This window comes from Odontesthes bonariensis, chromosome 1 (genome assembly GCF_027942865.1).
Source record: "Odontesthes bonariensis isolate fOdoBon6 chromosome 1, fOdoBon6.hap1, whole genome shotgun sequence".
Classification (NCBI taxonomy): domain Eukaryota; kingdom Metazoa; phylum Chordata; class Actinopteri; order Atheriniformes; family Atherinopsidae; genus Odontesthes; species Odontesthes bonariensis.
Window position 1 is genome coordinate 9,270,031 of NC_134506.1, and position 20,770 is coordinate 9,290,800.

At 41.5% G+C, this 20,770-nt stretch overlaps 1 protein-coding gene across 2 annotated transcripts; it reads left to right on the forward strand.

Annotated features, from left to right (window-relative positions):
• Positions 1–308: 308 nt before the first annotated feature.
• LOC142383206 (zinc finger protein 507-like) lies at positions 309–19,148 on the forward strand. Of its 2 annotated transcripts, none has more exons than XM_075469179.1 (7): positions 309–421; positions 1,721–4,081; positions 5,314–5,422; positions 5,539–5,647; positions 13,163–13,267; positions 17,116–17,250; positions 18,061–19,148. In XM_075469179.1, the coding sequence occupies exons 2-7, from the start codon at positions 1,724–1,726 to the stop codon at positions 18,512–18,514; spliced, it is 3,270 nt and encodes a 1,089-aa protein (XP_075325294.1). In that variant the 5' UTR covers positions 309–421; positions 1,721–1,723; the 3' UTR covers positions 18,515–19,148. The 2 variants fall into 2 exon arrangements, with proteins under 2 accessions (XP_075325294.1, XP_075325296.1); XM_075469181.1 differs by having other exon boundaries at positions 309–417.
• The last annotated feature ends 1,622 nt before the right edge of the window (positions 19,149–20,770 follow it).

Here is a 20,770-nt window from a genome sequence, read left to right on the forward strand (position 1 = left end):
ATCCAAATCCACCAAAATGTATCATAACTTTTTAAATGAAGCGAAGTATGGGGTTAGTATAGCAAGAATTACTCAAATTTTTATACTTGACAAAGTATAAAAACCTTGTGCACTGTTCACGTTCACTTTCTCATTGTAACTAATCGTTGATTTTTTTTTTATCCATTTTCATCAAAGTGAACGCATTGACAAGTCGTTTTCAAATGCGGTCTGATTTTTTTTTTTTTTACGAGCAGCACTTGAAAGCAGCCTGTCTGTTAGCGTTGGTCACCTGACCCAAAGTCTGAGTCACGTGACTGATATTCCATCCTCGCCATTTTGCAATGTGGGTGAGAGTGAGGCCACTATTTTTTATAGCTAACGAATAAAACAAAGTAGTTTTATGTATTGAGGACAAAGAGCGCCGAGCCTTGCCGTGTCAGTGAGTATGTTTTCATTTTCTTACAGCCACGCGATCTCCCGTCACTTATTAACCGTCACGATAGTAAAAATGTCCTTGTACATTCATGTTAAACTCCTAGCACTATGTGAGACTCGTGTGTGTGTGTGTGTCTGTGTTTGAATAGCAGGCAGCAAGCTGTGAAGCTAACTGTGAAGCTAACAGTGTGTGTCCTGTTTCTGTAGCTTTATGTTTTCTTTTTCTCTTTTAATGAAAGCCTAATTTCTTCTTCTGAAAAGATTTAGCTTGTCAGCTTATATCAGCCACTACGTTTGCCATTGCAGTTGTTGGAACACTCAGTGAGAGTTTGGAGGCTGTTTGGAACTTTATCTTTCAAGGGAGTGAAAGTGGACGAAATATTTTTAGATCCTGACATAACAGATGCTCCTCTGAGACGGTCTAAAGTAAACTATGTTGTTTCCAGAGAGACTGAACTGAGCACAGCCAGATTCAAGTTAATAAGAAAAGTACCAAATGGCTGACACTTAAGAGAGTTAGATCTTTATTTTAGTTGGAGTAGTTTGAGCCTTAAACTTTGAGAATGTTTTCTTTCATCAGGTTGTGTGAACACTTTAGTGTTTATTTTATTTCTTAATCGAATTCTTCATCCAGGTGGGTAAATGCCAATCCCTCTACATCGTAGCCTCCCTCAAATATGCATCCTTCATTTAGATGTAGTGGTACAGAAGCAGAAGTAGGAGAACGAGGAAGGAGAGCTGCGGTTTGGAAATGAGGAAGAGGAAAGCCCTGGATTTGTGAAGATGAAAGGGATTTGACCGCATGAGTTGCAATCATTTCCTTTCAGCTTAACTTGGAGCCAAAGGCACCATGTGCGTCTGTTTACAACCCGGTGTAGTTGCAGGGCTTATCGTGAATGGATTCAGCTGTCCTATTTCTTGTGGTACTTCACATCATTCTGAGAAGCCACGCCATTCTTTGGACCAGTGGTACTGGTGTAGTGTCAGGAGCGTTTATTTGGAGTGTTTGGTAGGAGCAGTTCTGAAAGAGTTTATTGAATGCTTTAGAACATGAGACATTTTTATTACATGTTATTACATATTTATCTTTTAAGTGTTTGAATCTATGTTGGTACCACATTGTGGCAGTCTGATAAACATTGTTTTCTCTCATGTATTAAGTGAGAGGAAATAATATTCCGTGAAGGGATTTGCCAATTGGGACTAAAGTTATATTTCATTATATTTGTTATTTGTCTCTAGTGTAATTCTAGTGCAGCAACCAGATTACTCACTTACCTCTTTGTCTCCTACTGTCTGCCAGGTTATGGACGAGAACAGCAGTGTAGTTGTCCTGTCCTCCGCTGCTTCCTCTTCCTCCTCTACTGCATCAGTGCTGGGATCTCACCCTCAAATCCAGACCCAGCTAGTTATAGATCGCAGCACCCCCACGGTTATTCAACAGAAACAAGCTGATGATTCTCTCATCCAGGTCATCGAGAAGCTCAGCAAGATAGTTGATAAGCGGCCGCAGCGACAGAAAAGAGGGCTGCACTTGGCTTCTTCTGTTGGGGCAAAAGGAGGTGAGCAGGGCTTCAGCAGTGGCGGCTCTCCTAAGAAAATTAAGAAGAACTGCAATGAAGGGGTGAGAACAGATGGCAGCGAGGCTGATGGCACTCTCTCTTCACCTGCCTCAGGTGACAGTAACAACAACAGCATTGCCTCCACCTTAACAGAGGAACCTTGCCATTCTAACAACAGGCGGACAGTGACATGCTATCAGTGCAGCCTGTGCCCCTATCTCTCCCAGACGTTGCCCCAGCTGAAAGAACACCTGAAGCAGCACAATGAGCAGCACAGTGACCTCATCCTTATGTGCTCCGAGTGTCATTTTACCTCCAGAGACCAGGCGCAGCTGGAGGCACATGTCAGACTGCACTTCGATGAAGGAGGCAACATGAAGGGAAATTCTCCCCATTTGGATCCATGCACAGAGGGGCAGGGGGAGAGTTTAAGAAAGCAGGACAGAGACGGTGATCACTGCAGACAAGGAACTGAGATGCTTGGAAGTTCAGTGGATGGTTCCAAAGAGCTACCGCAAAAGAAGAAATGGTACAGCTTTGAGGAGTATGGTTTGTATCGCTGCTTAATCTGCAGTTATGTCTGCAGCCAGCAGCGGATGCTCAAAACCCACGCCTGGAAGCATGCTGGGCTTGTTGACTGTTCTTATCCCATCTTTGAGGGTGAGGAAGGTGGTTCCACAAGGAGAGAGGTCCAAGCTGCTGTTAACAGTGTGGTCCCCAGAGAAGATTTAGTAGTTTTTTCCCCAGTTCTTCAAGACAAAAGTTTGCAAAAGCTCCCCGCAGCCTTCAAACTCCAGCTCTGCATGCCTGTGGCTGTTGAGAACAAACAGGATGCTCTGAATCCCCCAGATGCTAAACTCAGCGAGAGTCCAGAATCGCCAGCGGAAGAGGACGAAAATGTATACCCCATCAAAGATGTGAGCTCGGAGGAGCCCATGGTGGAGGTGCAGGTGACAACCGAGGCTGACACTGAGGTGGACATGGATGATCCCCACAATAGCACCTCTGTTGCAGACAGCCTCCTGTCATCGGCCCAGAAAATTATCAACAGCAGTCCCAACAGTGCTGGCCATATCAACGTGATTGTAGAACGCCTTCCTTCAGCCGAGGACTCGGTTATAGTGACCAAGCCACTTCTCCTCAGCCCAGACGTCGACAGCGACAAGAGTTTACTGGATGTAAAGGAGGGAGAACCGGACCATGTGGGAGATGTGAAGGATGAGGTGGTCCTTAGCTGCGGTCCAGATGAAGCTGACAGTCAGCCATTTGGAGGCGATATGAAATCCTCTGTCACTAAAAGTAACGAGTCCCCGAGGGATGAAAACATCCCCCCAGCTGGTCGCAAGAGGACACATTCTGAGTCCCTCCGCTTGCACTCGCTGGCTGCAGAGGCCCTTGTGGCGATGCCCATGAGGATGCCAGAGCTCCCTACCTCCAGCGCTAAGGTGAGTCTGAGGACTGTTTCAGCACTGGTGCAGAGCCCACACATGGACCAGAAGCTTTTTGAGGTGACTAAAACTGGACAGAATGCTTCTGACACCGGTGCATCGGCCCCTCTGTTAGACTTGGAGCTTCGCAGCGAGGGCAGAGAGGAGAATTTGGAGTCCCTGAGCGCTGAGGAGGGAGACGAGGAAAGCCCCGCCACGAACGCCGGCATCAGCCTTTCACTGCTCACTGTCATTGAAAGACTCAGAGAGCGCTCGGACCAGAATGCCTCAGATGAAGACATCTTGAAAGAGCTTCAAGATAATGCACAGTTCCAAAACGGATCCGTGGCTGGAGTGGTCCCAGGAAATGGAGCAGAGAGCTACGTGTGTAGCATTCCGGGAATGGATGGTCTGGTCGGCTCACCTGATGGGGGGTTGGTGGATTACATCCCCGGCAGTGAGAGACCTTACCGATGCCGTATGTGTCGCTACAGCAGTGGCAATAAGGGTTACATTAAACAGCACTTGCGAGTGCACAAACAGAGGCAGCCATATCAATGTCCAATCTGTGAGCACAAAGCCTCAGACAGTAAGGACCTGGAAAACCATATGATCCACCACTGCAAGACGAGGATGTACCAGTGCAAGCAGTGTCCAGATGCCTTCCATTACAAGGTGAGGAGACTCAGCCCATCCTCGCTGCATCCTTTTGTCAGAGATCATGCAGGAATGAGATTATTAGCTGTGTGCTACAACGCTGTGGGCAGAAATTCATTCTGTTCTACTGACCGGGTATAGTGACAATGTTCATGAAACTTTTTCACAGTATTTAGAGCTGTGCAGTATAACCTAAAAGTAAATTCTCCGGTTCAATTAGTTTTTTTTCCTCCAAATTTGAAATAGCATTTTTTTTCTCCTTTAAGTAACAAACTACAATAATTAATCATTCAAATTAATTGTTGCTTTAATTAAAACCATCAAATAAAAAAAGGAAACAAAGTTATTCTCCTTTCTGGATATTATTATTTTCACAGAATGTCCCTTAAAGTGCAACAAAATACAAGTCTGGGAGAAATATTATGAATTCAAACAATTCCCCCAAAATGTTTTCTGACTCTGATGCTGAGCGCCTTCACTTTCACGTGAAAATAGAAATAAGTGTTGATAACACTTAAATTTAACGGGTTTATATTTTGGCAGATAAAATGTGCCTCTTATACATATTTGGTGGAAGTTGAAGTGAGAATCTTACTTATAAAAAAAAAAAATCGACCGTAAACCACGAATTTGATCAATCGACAAAAACATTTAATCGGCCAAGGTTAGCGAGTGCAGCTGTGCTTGTTGTTGCCAAATACAGAAGGAGAGTAAGTGGTCGAGGCGAGACATGACCGGGGAAACGGACAGCATCAGGTTACATCGGTATCAGTGGTACTGTCTGATTTCTTTATTGTGTTTGAAAAAATACCACCTCCATGAATGAAAAAGGAAGTATCCCACTTGGCCCTTCCAGTGAGTTCAAATCTAAATAGCTAAATTACTTGTGCAGTGACTGTTAAATAAGAGATGAATGGCTCAGTACTGGAGTGCAAGTTTAACTCGGTTTGATGATAGACAGACAAAGGAGAATACCGCCGATCTGACTAGTACCATGGGAATACTGCCTGTCTGCCTCAGAGACGATTAGATTCATCATTTTATCTTACGGATTTGGGATTTAGGTTCGAACAGTTACGATTGAATGCTGCCCTGCTTCTATGCTGTCCGTCCCAGAGGTGGCGTAAGGGAGAAAGATTCACCTCTACAGTGCATCAATCACCTAAAATCACCTAAAGCTCTTTTGAATGCATATATTATAATTCCATTGATACAAAATATTCTGCTGTGCATGGGTGTTTTCATACTAGAGTCAGTTAAGAAGTCATGAAAGAGAGCACCACAGCTTCAGCAGCGACGTGGCAGCACTCACTGAAACCATCTCCTCTGTGGAGGAATCGGATCGGGGAACAGATGAAGGTAAAATATGTAAAATTGAGTGTTCTGTTCATTTTTAACTGACAAGATGACATCAAATCTTTAGAGCATCTCTCAGGAGGCTGTAAAACCCTGCTCCCTTTGTCTCTCGCTTACAGATTGTTGCACACAGAAGATGTATAAATGTGACGTATGCAACTACACCAGTTCCACATATGTCGGGGTGAGGAACCACAGGCGGATTCATAACTCCGACAAGCCATATCGGTAAGTTGTTGAGAGAGCTGTGGAAGTGCACCATTCTCACCTAAATAAAGGCAGAAGAAGATGAAAGCCATGTCCACCAAATACATGCTGAGAGCCTCACCTCTGTAATGTTTCAGAGTTTGTCAAGAGCAAATTTAATTCAAGAACTCAGTGCGTCTTTCATCCAGAGATTTTCTGAACTGCACACGTTTGGATAATCATATCTGGATGAGCCAGTAGTCCCCAAACTCCCCAGAGTTTGACAGTGAAGAGGAGGTAGATGTTGTATTGAAGAATTGAGCATCTGATAGGTTTATAAAACCCTCAAATTTACTTAGATGTCATGTTTAAACACATTCCGTAGAATTCAAAGAGCCAAGACGTCTTGAGTTATATTTAGGCTAGAACTGATCAGCCATTGATCAATATCTAAGAATAGTTTGTATTAATCTGGCTTTCTGTGTTCCAGTTTAAAATTCAAGGTGAATTGAAAGAATCTAATTCATATGTGACCTAAGCTGGCATATCATTATTTTTCTTTGGGGGAAAGAATTCGGGGGATTACTTTTCTAAGCACGTATCAACACGACATGGAACCATTTTTATTTTGGATTTACTGTAAATTCCGGACTAGAAGCCGCTACTTTTTTCTCAGGCTTTGAGCACCACAGCTTATAATACGGTGCTGCTAATATGTTCTTTTTGTTTGATTTTTTTTTTTTTTATCATGCCGCAAAAAAACCCATTTTGCCTCGTAACATTCGACCAATGAAATTAACAAATAGTTAACAGTAGGCTACTGTTTTTTTTTTTTTTTCAGCCGTGTTACAGGCACTGTTTGGGGGAAAAAAAGCATTTGCAGTATGTATTTGTTTATGTTACCATACGCATTTAATTAAAAGTTTAAAAATCTTTACGTGTAACATCTTTCTGGGTAAATATCTCATATTACAATGTGGACACCCGCGGCTTATACTCCGGTGCGGCCTCTACAAGTACAAAATGGATTTTCTTTTATAAATTAGAGGGTGCAGCTTATATTCAGGTGCGCTCTATCGTCCGGAATTTACGGTACTTTTTTTGTATGTTATTTGACCACTTTGGAACACACAGTCTGTCAGAATATTCTGCCATTTTCCCTACTTGAGGTCCGTTTTCATGTACTCTACTATAATTATTTTACATTGGAGGATTCTCTTGTCAGCTGGTAGTTGGCAGTGTTGAAATGTTGGCGCTGTGTGGTTTTCGTCAGTGAAGGACTCGGTCCAGCAGCCACAGTGGTTCGTCTCTGTATTTACTGAAATCTGTTAAACCCCAGCTGTCACAGGGAAAAGTTTGTACATTCCACAATATACATTTAAGTGCACATGCATCGTTTCTTATTGAGTAATTCGGTTTCGGGGACTAATTTAACTTCTTTGCCGTAACTTTTTTCCTGTTATGCACAGCAGTGATCAAAATGATGTTCACAATCATGATTGATAGTAATTGCAACGTCCCAAATGCCACACAAGACGTTTCAGAGACAACTTAGATTACTTTATTATAGGAATATCCTTAATTTAGGTTCTGTGCAACGTATTTGCACTACTTTTTAGTTACAGTGATGGATTAATACTGTAATTATCAAGGTGTTTTCAGATACAAGATACTGGTGACATGATGAAAACACAGCAGGGAAGTAGATTTTTTGTGCTTTTGGGGGTAAGTTACATGCTCTACTTGTAATGAAAAGGATTGACACTTTATTGTGATTATCATTTTGCACACATTTATCATTATTAACACAGTTTTATGAACATCTTGTCAAACATGCCAGATATCTATTGTTTTCCCTACATATTTAAAGTTTAAATTGAGTGTGAGGGGAGATGGCTGGGACCAGATTTAAGGAAAATAATAATTTTACTGTATTTTCTGGGATATGGTTGGTGTAGTTTTTATTCATGGTCAGTGCTCATCTACATTTTTTTTTGTTCTGTTTTTATTGTTTTGTTTAGTTTTCTGGCCCTCTTTATGCACGGTCGGGTAATAAAATCTTATGTACTTCCAGAGATCCAATGAAGACAGATGTGAGCTGTGGTTGTGATTTTAGAAAGGTCCATTAGATGGCAGTAAAGGCCTGGCGAGCCTCGGATCTGCACTGTGAGATCACTGTGAAGGCCTATTTTGACAGTGCTCTTACTTTGTCTGACACACACACACACACACACACACACACACACACACACACACACACACACACACACACACTCTCTCCATTAGCCCTTGAAATTGTGTGAACTTAAAGCACAAATGGGTATTTGTGGTTTTCAGGTTTCTTAGCAGTGCACTGACTTCTTGTGCTCTGAAATTAAATGTACTTACAAGTTGCTGCTTTAAGCCATTGGCCTTAAAACAGCAATATAAATGGGGACTATTGGCTCATCCAGATATGATTATCCAAACGTGTGCAGCTCAGAAAATCTCTGGATGAAAGACACTCTGAGTTCTTGAATTAAATTTGCTCCTGATATTTTGTGCTGAGTCATGGTTGTGCCCTTGTTCTTTGAAGAAGCTTCTTAGATGAACCAACTATTCCTTTATCATACACCAAAGTGACTATTTTTGAGTTTTGGTTGTTTGTCAAAACCAGAACAAAACATCGTGGAACGAATCATGAAAAGATCCGGATTGTCTTAAGCGTGGTGTAGGCACTGCTAGACGACGATCCTTTGATGACCGCAGTGACCGAGTTGTGACATAAGCCTTTCTGAGAGCATTCAAGTAGATGGGAGCCGTTCCATTAAGCACTTTGTAGGCTAACATCAGTGACTTGAATTTGATGCGGGCGGCTAAGGAAAGCCAGTGGAGCTCAATGAACAGAGGAGTGACCTGTGCTCTTTTGGGCCGATTGCAGACCAGACGCGCCGCCACGTTCTGGACCGTCTGCAGAGGTTTCACAGCACAGGCTGGGAGAGCAGTTAGGAGGGCGTTGCAGGAGTGGAGGTGGGAGATGAGCATAGACTGCACCACGAGCTGAGTGGCGTGTTGGGTTTGGTACGGTTAAAGATAGGGTTAGGATATGTTAAAGATTAAGATCCAATTTATTGGTCATGCATACACACAAAATTTGTCCTCCGCTTTTAACCCATCCAGGTTGGCACCTGTTGACACGCACACGGTCTGTCACACACTCCGAGACAGATGCCAACCTGGCGCGGTGGGCAGCCATTCAGCGCCCGGGGGGCATGGGGGTACGGTGCCTTGCTCAAGGGCACCTCGGCCGTGACAAGGAGGTGGACTGACACCTTTCCAGCTGTCAGTTCCGCCAATCTTTTTTGAGTGGCGAGAGTGGGAATCGAACGTGCCAACCTTCTGGTTATTGGACAACTGACTCTAACCACTGAGCCACGGCCTTTAAACATAACATGTTTTTATATGTCATACATGACATACATGACATGTATGAAGCAAGATCTGCTCGCAAATTGTGATTCCTTTTTTTTCTTCACACAGAGTAATGTATTCCACAAAAGATGTTGTCAGATGAAACATTTACATCAGAATGGACTGTCAAATCTAAAGGATTAGTTTCTGGTTTGTTTTTATCAGAACCAACACATTTCTGTTTGACTTGCCTCGGTGCTCCAGCACACTTATGAGGGGTGAAGGCAGGGCTCGAGTCACATGCTGTCCTACATCCAGTTTGTAATGTAAACATTGGAAATGGAGGCAAACACCTTCAAGTGAAAGCTGAAAGTCAGCACTTAGGTTTGAGTCACACAAAAATGGATTATCATTGTTGTATCATAGTGTTCTACCAAAAATATGAACTGTGTTCTGTTCCTGTGGGTGGTCCATTGATGGCAGCGTTGTTGACATAAAAACATGCTTCCTCCTGTAAGATAACTGCAGCGGTTTTGATGGCAGCACTAATTAAATAAGCAGAGTTAGTTGAAGATGAGGCCCCCAACAGACAGGATATTATGGTAATTCTGGCCTGATGATAATGGTCCCTATTATCACCTGAAATCTTGATTGTATAACAACAATGCATGCAAATTACAAACGGTTCATATTTAACAACTTCTTAATCTGTTTTAGAACATTGGAGTAATTTGGCAGAGTGCCTGTTATCATAATATTGTTGTTATTGTTACTTCAGGATAATATGACTCAAGTAAAAGTAAAAAGTAGTCCAAATAATTACTTGAGTAAGAGTAAAAAAAAGTGCTTGGTGAAAAAACTACTCGAGTACTGAGTAACTGTTGAGTAACATCTGACTTATTTGTTAACACAAGCATTCAATCAGACAAAATATACAATTTTTCAAAATAATCATCTTTGGGCAAATTAGAGTTCATCCGATCAAAAAAAAATCTAAAATGAATCAATTAATTACAAAATAGCCTAAATTAAAATAATCCAGATACATTCAAGAACTTCAATTAAAAAATAAAAGAGAGTTAGGAAATGTTTAAAACATGTGTAAGCTAATTTAGGAAACTTACCGCTACATTTTTCCTCAAGTTAGATGCTGAGTTTTTTAATGCTGAAATGTGCGTTTGTTTTGGTTGACACAGAAGACGCATAATGTAGCTGCTGTTTCGCACTTTTTGTAAGGTAAACATGCTTTCAGTATGAGGCCAAGGGTGTTCCTTCTCGTCTGTGTCTGCATTTCCAACCGTTGATTCTGACATTTTTCATTCGTTTCTCTTTTTTGTTTGCTACGACTGTAAATTGTTGAGCTAACCCTTTCCGCCGCTGAGATTGAGTATGGTCACGTGACGAGACTGCACGGCTACGTTTGATTGGTGAAACACAATCACGTGGTAGAGCCTTTGGCGGAAGTCTCTCTCTCTGTCAGGATAAAACATTAAAATGAGGCGTACGCGGGGGGATAAAAATAATGAGGCGTAGAATACCAAAGAGGTAAGAAGAAAAGTAACCAGCTCATTGTAGCCTAATGTAGCGGAGTAAGAGGACAGCTTCTGCTGCACAAATCTACTCAAGTAAAAGTAAAAAGTATAGTGATTTAAAAATACTCCTAGAAGTATAATTTTTTCAAAAACTTACTCAAGTAAATGTAACGGAGTAAATGTAACGGAGTAAATGTAACTCGTTACTACCCACCTCTGGTTACAGGAACTGAAACTCTATTAATATTCATTCCCCTCCAACATTCTATCAAATGCAAAAAATACAGGGTTTTTTTAATAGCTGGCTGTGCTTTTCCTTGTGTGTGAAATGCCCTTGCCCTGATAACACCCACCCGGGGAGGTAATAATGATTATTTGTTTCATATTCAAACATTTTTTGAACAGCTATAGGTAGAAATTGCTGCAGTTTTGAAATCTGTAGTTTTCTTCTCACCTAGCTAATCATTAACAGCTTAACCTTCCTGCTTGTTAATTGGGATTAACCTGTGCATTTTTCATATTTGCATAAACACTGAAACAGCCCGACTTTTGTGTGCACGTCAGACGTTATTTTCCTCTGAGGAGGCTTTCGTGAGCAGTAGATGGATGAAATGGAAGGTCCAGGTTCACTTAAGGGCTTCTTTAAAAAAAAATGTTTAATGATTCATAGGTCAGTGTTTAATGGCAGATAATGTTGAGAGTTGAATTACCCTTGCATGTATATGTTCAGTGGGACTCAAACTGGGCTTGGTGGTTTGTGCATGCTCCACTGTTCCTGCTGATGGCTTTGACATGGAAGTAACAAAATAAGGCTGCAGTGCACACAGAAGAAGAAGCTGGGAACAACAGAGAATAGCCACAGTGTATCTCATTAAGATAAATCAATAAAGATTATAGTATCCAGAATATGCACAGCTGTGAGGCTGTTCAATTCACCGCTCAATGTGTTTGTTCCAAGCTAAATTTTTAGTTTGGCAATTGTTTTAGTCTGTGATGCAATTGGACAACTAAGAACCGAGCATTATTAACTAGTTCAAAGGGAGCATATTTGATATACTTGGTTCAATGACTCTATTTCACTCCTGTGCTTGTGTACTAGAAAGTATTTAAATGAATTGACCTGGTTGCTCTATAACCGAGGCTTCTCTACACTGTGCATGTATATTTTGTATTTAAGACACTTCGTCTACACGTAAACCTCTGATAATCCATTATGTTATTTGATATGCCAAAATCAGCACCTCCAAATCTGAGACCATGGTCTTCGGCCGGAAAAGGGTGGAATGCCCTCTCCGGGTCGGGAATGAGATCCTTCCCCAAGTGGAGGAGTTCAAGTATCTCGGGGTCTTGTTCACGAGTGGGGGACGAAGGGAACAGGAGATTCACAGGCGGGGGTCGGTGCTGCCCCCGCGACCCGACCCCCGGACAAGCGGAAGATGATGGATGGATGGATATGCCAATATTCAAGTTTTTCAATTTCACAACCTAAAATGCAGTCAGAGCTCCATGCATCCCTTCGGGATCTTTGGCTCAGGGCTCAGTTTGGGACTCATGGATCTAAGAAACCACGTTCTGCCTTCCGGCATTTCTAAAGTTTAGTTGAGTCTTTGTGCTGTGCAACAACAAGTGGGATTATGTGTGCCGCTTTTTGATGGTGAGCAGTTTCTTCCTGGAGGGTTGTGTTGTGTTGCTTGGCTTGGAATTGCTACCAGGCAAGAAATAATGATGCTTGTGGGGGAAAAAAAACCAAACATGGCGTTGACCTTGGATTCACACAATTAAAAAGAAAAAAATGTTGTTGCAAGACCAAAAAAAAAAGAGGAAATGGTAAACTCTATTAAACTATTGGTATGAATAATACATTCGGAACAGGTAACTGTGCCAAACTACGTTGCTGCCACAATGCCCGCTCAATAAAATCCAAAGTTACATGTAAAAAGCTCCCTTCAGGCAAGGCCAATTTAATTTGAGCAATCAAACAAAAAGTCAACAAATAATGAATTTATTTGCTGTAATAAACTTTGTTTGTCCATTTGATAATGGTGCTGGACTTTTAACATCTGGAATTATTCCAGCCCGCACGCTGCTGCTGTGGTAGCTCACGGTAACAGTAGAAGCCACAACACAACCAAATGGTTATGTTTGCCCAAACCATCTGTAGGGTACAGGAACGGGAGACTAGTAATTGAAGCTATAAAATCCAGCCAATCTGTTTTATCTTTATGCAGATATCTTCTTTTGTCTAATTTAACTGACTGTAAATAATTGCACTCTGTTAAAACAGTGGGTTTTAAGACTGGAAAGTACTTTTGTTTCTTACTTTGTTTTGAGGGTGTGCAAATGGCCATGAGTCAAGTGTAAAGCTCTGTAGACCTTGGACAGCACAGTATTTGCCTCCAAGCAACAACAAAAGCCAGTCTCATCTTCCAACCAGAGCATCCACAGTGGCTCATAGTACAAGCACAGTGATTTATTCTTTTTCTTAAAGTGGCAATTTCCTCTCTGTTTTGCTGTAAATCCTTTATCTCCCTTCAGGCTACAAGTGTAAAGAAGCAGCACATTGACCTCAGACTGCAGCTTGTTAAACTGGCTGCTCTGTCTTCTTGTTCTCACTCTTTGTTTTTTCTTCTGCCAGCTGCTGTAGCTGTGATTTCGCCACCACCAACATGAACAGTTTGAAGAGCCACATGAGGAGGCACCCTCAGGAGCATCAGGCTGTGCAGCTGCTGGAACAGTACAGGTGAGAGAGGGCAAACACGCATCCACTACAGAGATGAATGATCACAATGACCATCTGAGGTGGAAAATCAAAAGCTGGATCTGGCCTGAGCCTTTGAGAACACACTGTGAGCTCTCACAGTGCTACAAACTTTCATACTTTAGAAATGGGCTTCTGATTGCAAGGTTAGTGGTTGGTGAATGGCAGAAGTTAATAGCAGTCACTACACTCCTTACGTTCAATATCATCAGAAACTGATTGCTGATTTCCACTTCACTGAGCACTTCTCTTCAGTATCTGCAAGGTTTCTATGTGCATGGTGCAGACGATGCTTTTCTTTGTCTCTTAAACGTGCACTCCAGCTATGTAATATAGCAGTTTCATACTCAGGAGGATTTGAGAGGGAGAGATTGTTTCAAAACACCAGATGTACTGAGGCATTCTATACTTGGTATTAAGAGCATCTCGGGCGACCGCTTGGGATTGGATTAGAGATCGTTTGGCCAGTAAATCTACACGGTTTGGACTTTTTACAGACAAACAGAATTGTAGAATTTGTGGCCTCCTCCATCTCAACCTGTTTCTCTGAGACTCTTTACATTAAGTCAAAGTAGACATAACAGCAACCCAGGCAGCAATTCCACACTAATAACTGTAAAGTAATCAAAGCAGAAAACTGATGAGCATATTAAATCACATGCATGTTTTGAACTTTATTTTTCAAACACTGCATCTTCATATATCTGTAAGTGGGCTTACACACATCAACTCATCAGCTCGTGATAAATCAGCGGCTGCACAGATGCTCAGATAAACAACATTCAGCGACAGTGATGAAACAAACACATTTCTCACATGATGTAAGGCAGCTTATGTAATCTTAGAACTGCTCTTTTCTAAATTTGGTGAAAGATTCTTCATTTACAGCATGGCTCAAGAGATGCTAAGGGCAGTTGAATTTTTTATGATCAGAATAATTCTCCTTCTGCTTTTCTTCATCATTGTCCTTTTCACGCTCTTCTTCTTATATCATCTTATCACTTTTATTTTTATATGGCCTCCTTACAACTGGTCTGTCTCTAATTCAGATGTCACTGCCTGACAGTGTGGATAACAAACAGGACAATTAAACATTCGTTGAAGGTAATTCTAAATCCCAAATGACATAGTGTAAGGTGGACATTAGCAGGTTTCAGATTTGTCTGAGTCACATTTCCATTTGTATTCTGACAAAATTAATTCCAAAGGGCTTTGTTGTGTAGTATTCACAATACAACAATGCAAAATGAGCATGAATGGATAGTTTAGTGATATTAAATAGCTCAGTGTCAGCGCACCCCTGACTACAGACATACAAAACTAAGCTGCTCGCTCTCAATAATAACATAACGTCACTGCCTGTGATGCATCCATAAGCCTGTGTGTGCCCTGCAAAGCACAAGAGCTGATAATTGGCATTTTAGCTGTTTACCAAAACATTCAAATTACATTAACATAAAATGTTTTATTTCAGATTTTACTTGAGGGCCTTCACATCCAATTGGTGGAATTGCAGCTCTTTAACATGTAAAAACCTCTTTTTCAGAAGCTCAGCTGTAATTGGACTGTTGATTCTGCAGCTCTTTCATGAACAGGTGTGAGCTATTCCTTCATTATTTCTTCATCAACGAAGCAATTAAAAGGACTGGAGTTGATTCCAAGTGTTCCATTTGCATTTGGAAGCGGTTGCTGTGAACCCACCCAAGCAATCAGAGCTCTCAATTCAAATAAAACAGGCTATGCTTAGGTGGCTAAAACAAAAGTAATCGGATTGGAAAGATGGCACAAGCATTAGAAGGGACCAAAACAACTGTTCGATACAGTCGGCGGGGAAAAGAAAACGCCCACAGTAGGAATCAGTCGTGGATGATCGCAGCATCCCTTGAGTAGTGAAGATGGGATATAGTTTCTGCTCAGACTCGAAATGTAGCGTGAAAGCATACCGGAAGCTTTTATAAGGCAAAGAAACTAAGCATTTTTTTTTTTTTTTTTTGGCGATCGATTTGTTCGTTACCTGATCTCTGCCTGACCGAGCTGCATTTTACTTGCTGAAGGCAAAACAAAATAAAGAACCACAAATCAAGAACTCAAAGCAGCTTGAGCGAAGACCTGGCAAGTCACCAAAATGGAGGAAACATTCTTCAGTGATGTTCACAAGTTCCACACTTCAGGCAGTCACTGCCTGCTAAGAATCCTTGGCAAAGTATGAAGGATTATAATTTTTATTCATGAATACATTCATTTTTCCAGTTACATCTGAGGTCCGAATAAGTGGGTTTTACTTATTAGAGAAGTCCTTCATTGAATTTCCATGTTAATATCCTCAAAGTAGAAATGAGTCTGTAGTCTTTGTCAGTGTTCGTTAAATCATTTTTAATCACTTGAATTTTTCTCCCAATGTGGCAAATACAACAAAAAATTGAGTCCGTCCAAATGTTTCAGAGACCGGCTGTGTAGCGAAACCAGTGGTTTCTATCATCTCTCCAATGAGACATTACGTTTGGTTACACGTCATGCTGCACTTTATCCAAATGAAAGCGTTTATTTGATCTTCTCCCGAGTCAAACACTCACAGAGAAATGACACATTTTGAGCATAAACAATCTACAAATACAGGTTGGCCTCATTAGTCCTGATTAGAGACATAAAACAAAAAGCATTACAAAGAAACATTTTTGACATGCACTATTAATTGGAAAAATTCTAAGTGCGAGTTTTGGATCAATGAAATGAGCCTTTCATGCTGCTGCTGCTGCTGTGGTGTAGCAACAGCTGTGTCCAGAGGCACCTGCTCTCAGGTTGTCCATCTGTAGGCTGTTAACTCAATATTTCTTTAGTGCCTCCAGGGAATGTTTGTCAAATTTGGCCATGACATTCTCTGAGGTCAGAGGTAAGGTTAACCGAATGTCTACTCATGTCACATGCAGCTGTGTGCTGACACTGAATAGTTTTGTCATGACAATAGGAATAAATGTTTGCTTTTATTTTCACATTGGCTTTTTTCTCGCTGTTTAAAATATCAGCATACACGTCTTGGTATAATTTCAGTTTACTTGCATGGGTGTACTCTCGCCATAATTTCACTTGTTTTTGTCGCCAACTGCAAAGTAACCTTTGCTTCTGTGCAAATGCTGGTCAAAATAGTAAATCTACAAGAGATGGCTGACACACAAGTGGGAAAACATGTGATTATCAGTGCAAAATTAAGTAGTTCACAAACTGCTTCTATCTTCAGTGTGCATATCGGTCACCCAAAAAGAATTACAAGAGAGGATTTAAAAAAGAAAAAGAAAAAAAAAAGGACTTGATTTTCAGCAGCAGTCAGAAGGAGCCACAGAACCATTAATTCTCATAGATATCATCATGGACAAGAATGCTTTTTTTTTCAAAATCTGACTATCAAATAGGCACAAGGAGCTACTTCCACAGCTATCTGTGACCACGCCAGTCTATTTATTTGTCTATGTGTTGTACAAAAAGCTTGCAGAGTATTGCTATCAGCCGGTTAAGAGCTGTGCTTGTCACTTTTTATTCATATTTGCAGCTGAACACATTTTAAAAGTGCATAACGCATAATTCTTAAAATTCTCATAAATGACTTCAGCAGTTTTGCTGTAAATCCCCTCTGCAGTCTTTGTCTCAGTCTCTGAAGCTCAGTGTCCCGTGTGCAGTGTTGAGGCAGGATGATTCCTCTTGATGGAAAGTAGGAGAAGGATTAGTAAAACCTCAGGACTCATATTAAATCAACTTTGACATGATCCGCTTTCTCCCTTTCCGCTCATCCTCTCTCTTACACTCCTAATATAGATTTTTTTTTTCCTTTCTGCCAGGTGCTCTCTTTGTGGTTATGTGTGCAGTCATCCCCCGTCACTGAAATCCCACATGTGGAAGCACGCCGGAGACCAGAACTACAACTACGAGCAAGTAAACAAAGCCATTAACGAGGCCATCTCCCAGAGCAGCCGGTAAGCACATGAACTCGAATACAGTGTTATCAGCCATTTAGGTTGATGTCAGGTTTTCTTTTTGTATTTGCAAATAAGTGAAAGGTGCCGTGGGTCCTGGAAAGGTAACTAGGTCAGGCATCTTCAGTAGAGAAACAGAAATAAACCCCTTTTACCACTGTTCAGAACTTGCCAACCCTCAGAAAAGTGTTGGATTGAGATTCTGTCCCATGTCAAACACCCCACAGTAGTTGTGGGTATTTTATCTCTTCCAGCTCCGTCACCATCGGCTCGATCACACTATCACTGATTAACCGCTTTTAAATGAAAAAAAAAGAAAGGAAAAAAATGTGTGTATTCTGCGTGAGCACACATATCTTTTATTTTTTTTTAAATCGGGGTGCTTCGTTAGGGTTACAAAAGTGGATACAGCTTGTTTACTTGACTAAAATGTAAAAACATTTTTTTGTTGTTGTTTTTTTTGTAGAGAAGATGCACAGTTTGTCCAGTATTTTACTCTCTGTAGCTCATTATCAAAATTCAAAACATGTTTTTATTTTTTAATAAAATACGTGTTCAGCAGGGAATTGTGTGGAGAGTCCTGTTTTCACTCTGTTCCTTTGTTCCGATTGGGTTTGTGACAAAGACCAGGCCACATTTTCACGAGTAATCGATGCAGAAAACCAGGCAAATCCACAGGGTTTTTAACTTTTTATTCCAATTGTACATTATGTGAGTAATTAGGAATTTCCGTAAAAGTGAGATTTACAATGCAGCCCTATAACCTTCCTCTAAACCCTGATTTGTGATTGTTTCCTGTGTTCTCCTCAGAGCTCCGCAGAAGCTGTCCGCAGTTCTGGAGTCAGTGACTGAGTGTCCGGTGGTGGCCCAATGCTCCAAAGACCAAGCGAAGGGTCCAGTGGAACCTCCGTCAACGACCGCAACAGCAACAAAAGCCGCTCTTTCTATCGACAGCGCAGCACCCCCCTCCACACCTCCAGCAGACCCTTCACGGTGCCCCAGTGAACCACTGAGTCCCCTGGGGAAGGACCCCGCACAGCCACAGTTCCAGAACCATCCACGAACAGGCCAGTTCCCTGTCCCAGGTCCCAGCATGGAGTACTGTGTGCTGTTGTTCTGCTGCTGCATCTGTGGCTTTGAGTCCACCAGTAAAGAGCGACTGATGGAGCACATGAAGGAGCACGAGGGGGACATCATCAGTATCATCCTCAACAAGGAGCAGCAGCAACCAGGAGCCCAAGCCAGCCTCCAAACAGCAGAGTGAGACGCAGCCCCTCCCTCCTTCTCATATGAACACACAAGCAAACTTTACCTCAAAGGTATGGAGTTGTAACCAAGTGTCTTTTCTCAGAGGGTGCGAGACTGAAACTGAGACTGTTTCAGGACAGTTTTCTTAGCGAAGGGAATGATCATAAACATTTGAAACCAATGTAAGCCGTTAATATTAACTTCAAATATATTCACGTTCAGAAGCTTTGACTCGAGTTAGGTTTTTTTTCTCCAAACAGTTCATACCTCACAAATCCACACAATCCCTCTTCAGAGACTGACAGAAGTCATCTATTTTCCAGTTCCGTTAGTATAATCTTTAACCGTAAGGCAGCTCTTTTATTGCTACTGTAATAATTAATGTATTTAATCCAAAACGGTTGATGCTCTAAACCAGTTAAAGGAGGCAGTTGTACACACTCATCACTGCCTAAAGGCCTGTATCACAGCTTGAATATCATCTGATATTTATCAGTTCATTTTCATGCGGTTTGCTGGTTTAGAGCAGAGCATCTTCAGTTTTTATTTTTTAACTTGTATGAGTAAATAATTTACTTATCATTTTATTTGTTGAATGGCTTATGAAGTAGCCGCCTTAGATAAGAAATGTATAGTTCTCGTCGGAGGAGGAGGAAAAGTTGGCCACAACAAAGGAGGAGATGTCCTTTGATGATTGTAATACACGAGGGACGGATGTGTTGGCTAAAGTGTTGACAAAAGGAATGACAAAAAGGGAAGTTGGTTTCAGTGGTGCTGTTTTGTAAATTTAAAGCTTCCAAGGTATTTCAAATGATTTCAGTTTCTCACTTTTTTAAATTTAATTTTTTTAATCCTGTTCCGTTTGTTATATATACATAGTGATGTTTTTCTTGTAATCTCTCTACGTTCTTAAAAGTACAGATTTTCTTGTGTCAAGCATAACTGCAAATAGAGGACATGGAAGCGTTTTTGAGGTCCTCTTGATGTAGTCCTCCCATGTCCTCTCTTTGACATGTGATTGAGTGGAAGCAGGAAGGTAATATGATTACTGCAGACCTGATATGAAAACCTCAGCACAGGGAAATTATGACAAATGGAAGCTTTGATCAACAAAGGCTTTGTCTTGGTTGGGCTAGGTTGCCTCACAGTGAGAAGACAACTAAATGAATGGCAACAAATGGCAAAACAATTGAATAATTTCTGGGAGTTTAGAGAAAGAAAAAAAAAAAAATGGTTATGCGGGTGTTAGTCCCTCACTCACTGCACACTCAGTGGGTATGAGGCACAGTATAAACCCCCCGGTGCCACTGCTATGCCCCATCTTTATAAAGTCAGCAAATGGATCAGTTGTGCCTCTGGTTAGAGAAAGATGAGCTGAAGATGCAGCCATGTAACTACTTTTTCAGTTCTGTACTGTCTTGCTCAGCTCTGGAACAACTGGAGGTGCAGATTGTTGCAGATGTTCCTGTAGCCTGTTCCTGATCCTGTAGTCGAAAAGTCTGTGGAACTTCACCAGCCCTGAACTCAAACTCCAACAGGACTATCCCACCCACTCTGAAAAAGCGGTGCTAGCTCCAGTGATAAACTGTTTATTTATAGTTCATTAAAGCTGTCACAATTACTGTCCAACCTGTATCAGACAACATATACACAGCGCCTATTAATAAGTATGACTTGTATGGTCAGTGAGCAAATACTGTTGGTCTTCTGACTTGGAGATGGAACGCTTGTTTGTTCAACTCTGGTTCAACATCATTCCCATCTCTGAGTTCCCACTTCTGAGGCAGATGGAACACAACATTTATTCTGTCCCTTTCAATGAGACATAAACCCATGTCATATATCCGTTGCACCTTATCGGCGCCAAAAAGAAAGATTCGTTAACCCGCTGCTGTTCCTTATTTGTATTAATTAAGACTTTCCAAACAGAAGTGGCTCAGCCCCGCATCGGTGTGCGCTTACATACATCAAGCCGGCGTTGCGTTGAGTGACGAGTTCTGCTATGCTTCATAAATAGTTAGTTTTGCCTCTGTCGCCACCTTCCTTGCCAGCTCATATGGGTATCAGTGGTGGATTAATCTCACCCTCCTATACCACCACTGTACTTTCACACGTGTCAAATGAAGGCACATCAGCCCATTTGGGGAAAAGGCCTATGAACACAGTCCATAATGGGGATTGCTCTTGCATACACGAGATCACATGTGTGGTTCTGTGTTCAAATAACTTAAAGACAATATTGTGCTGTGAATTCAGCTGTACTTACAAGTAT

Bases quoted from the DNA above. Each gene is read 5' to 3' on its own strand.
- LOC142383206 (XM_075469179.1), top strand. From the start codon at position 1,724: ATGGACGAGAACAGCAGTGTAGTTGTCCTGTCCTCCGCTGCTTCCTCT. The intron at 5,648-13,162 runs GTAAGTTGTTGA...TTCTTCTGCCAG, and splicing joins AACTCCGACAAGCCATATCG to CTGCTGTAGCTGTGATTTCG. The intron at 17,251-18,060 runs GTAAGCACATGA...TGTTCTCCTCAG, and splicing joins GCCATCTCCCAGAGCAGCCG to AGCTCCGCAGAAGCTGTCCG.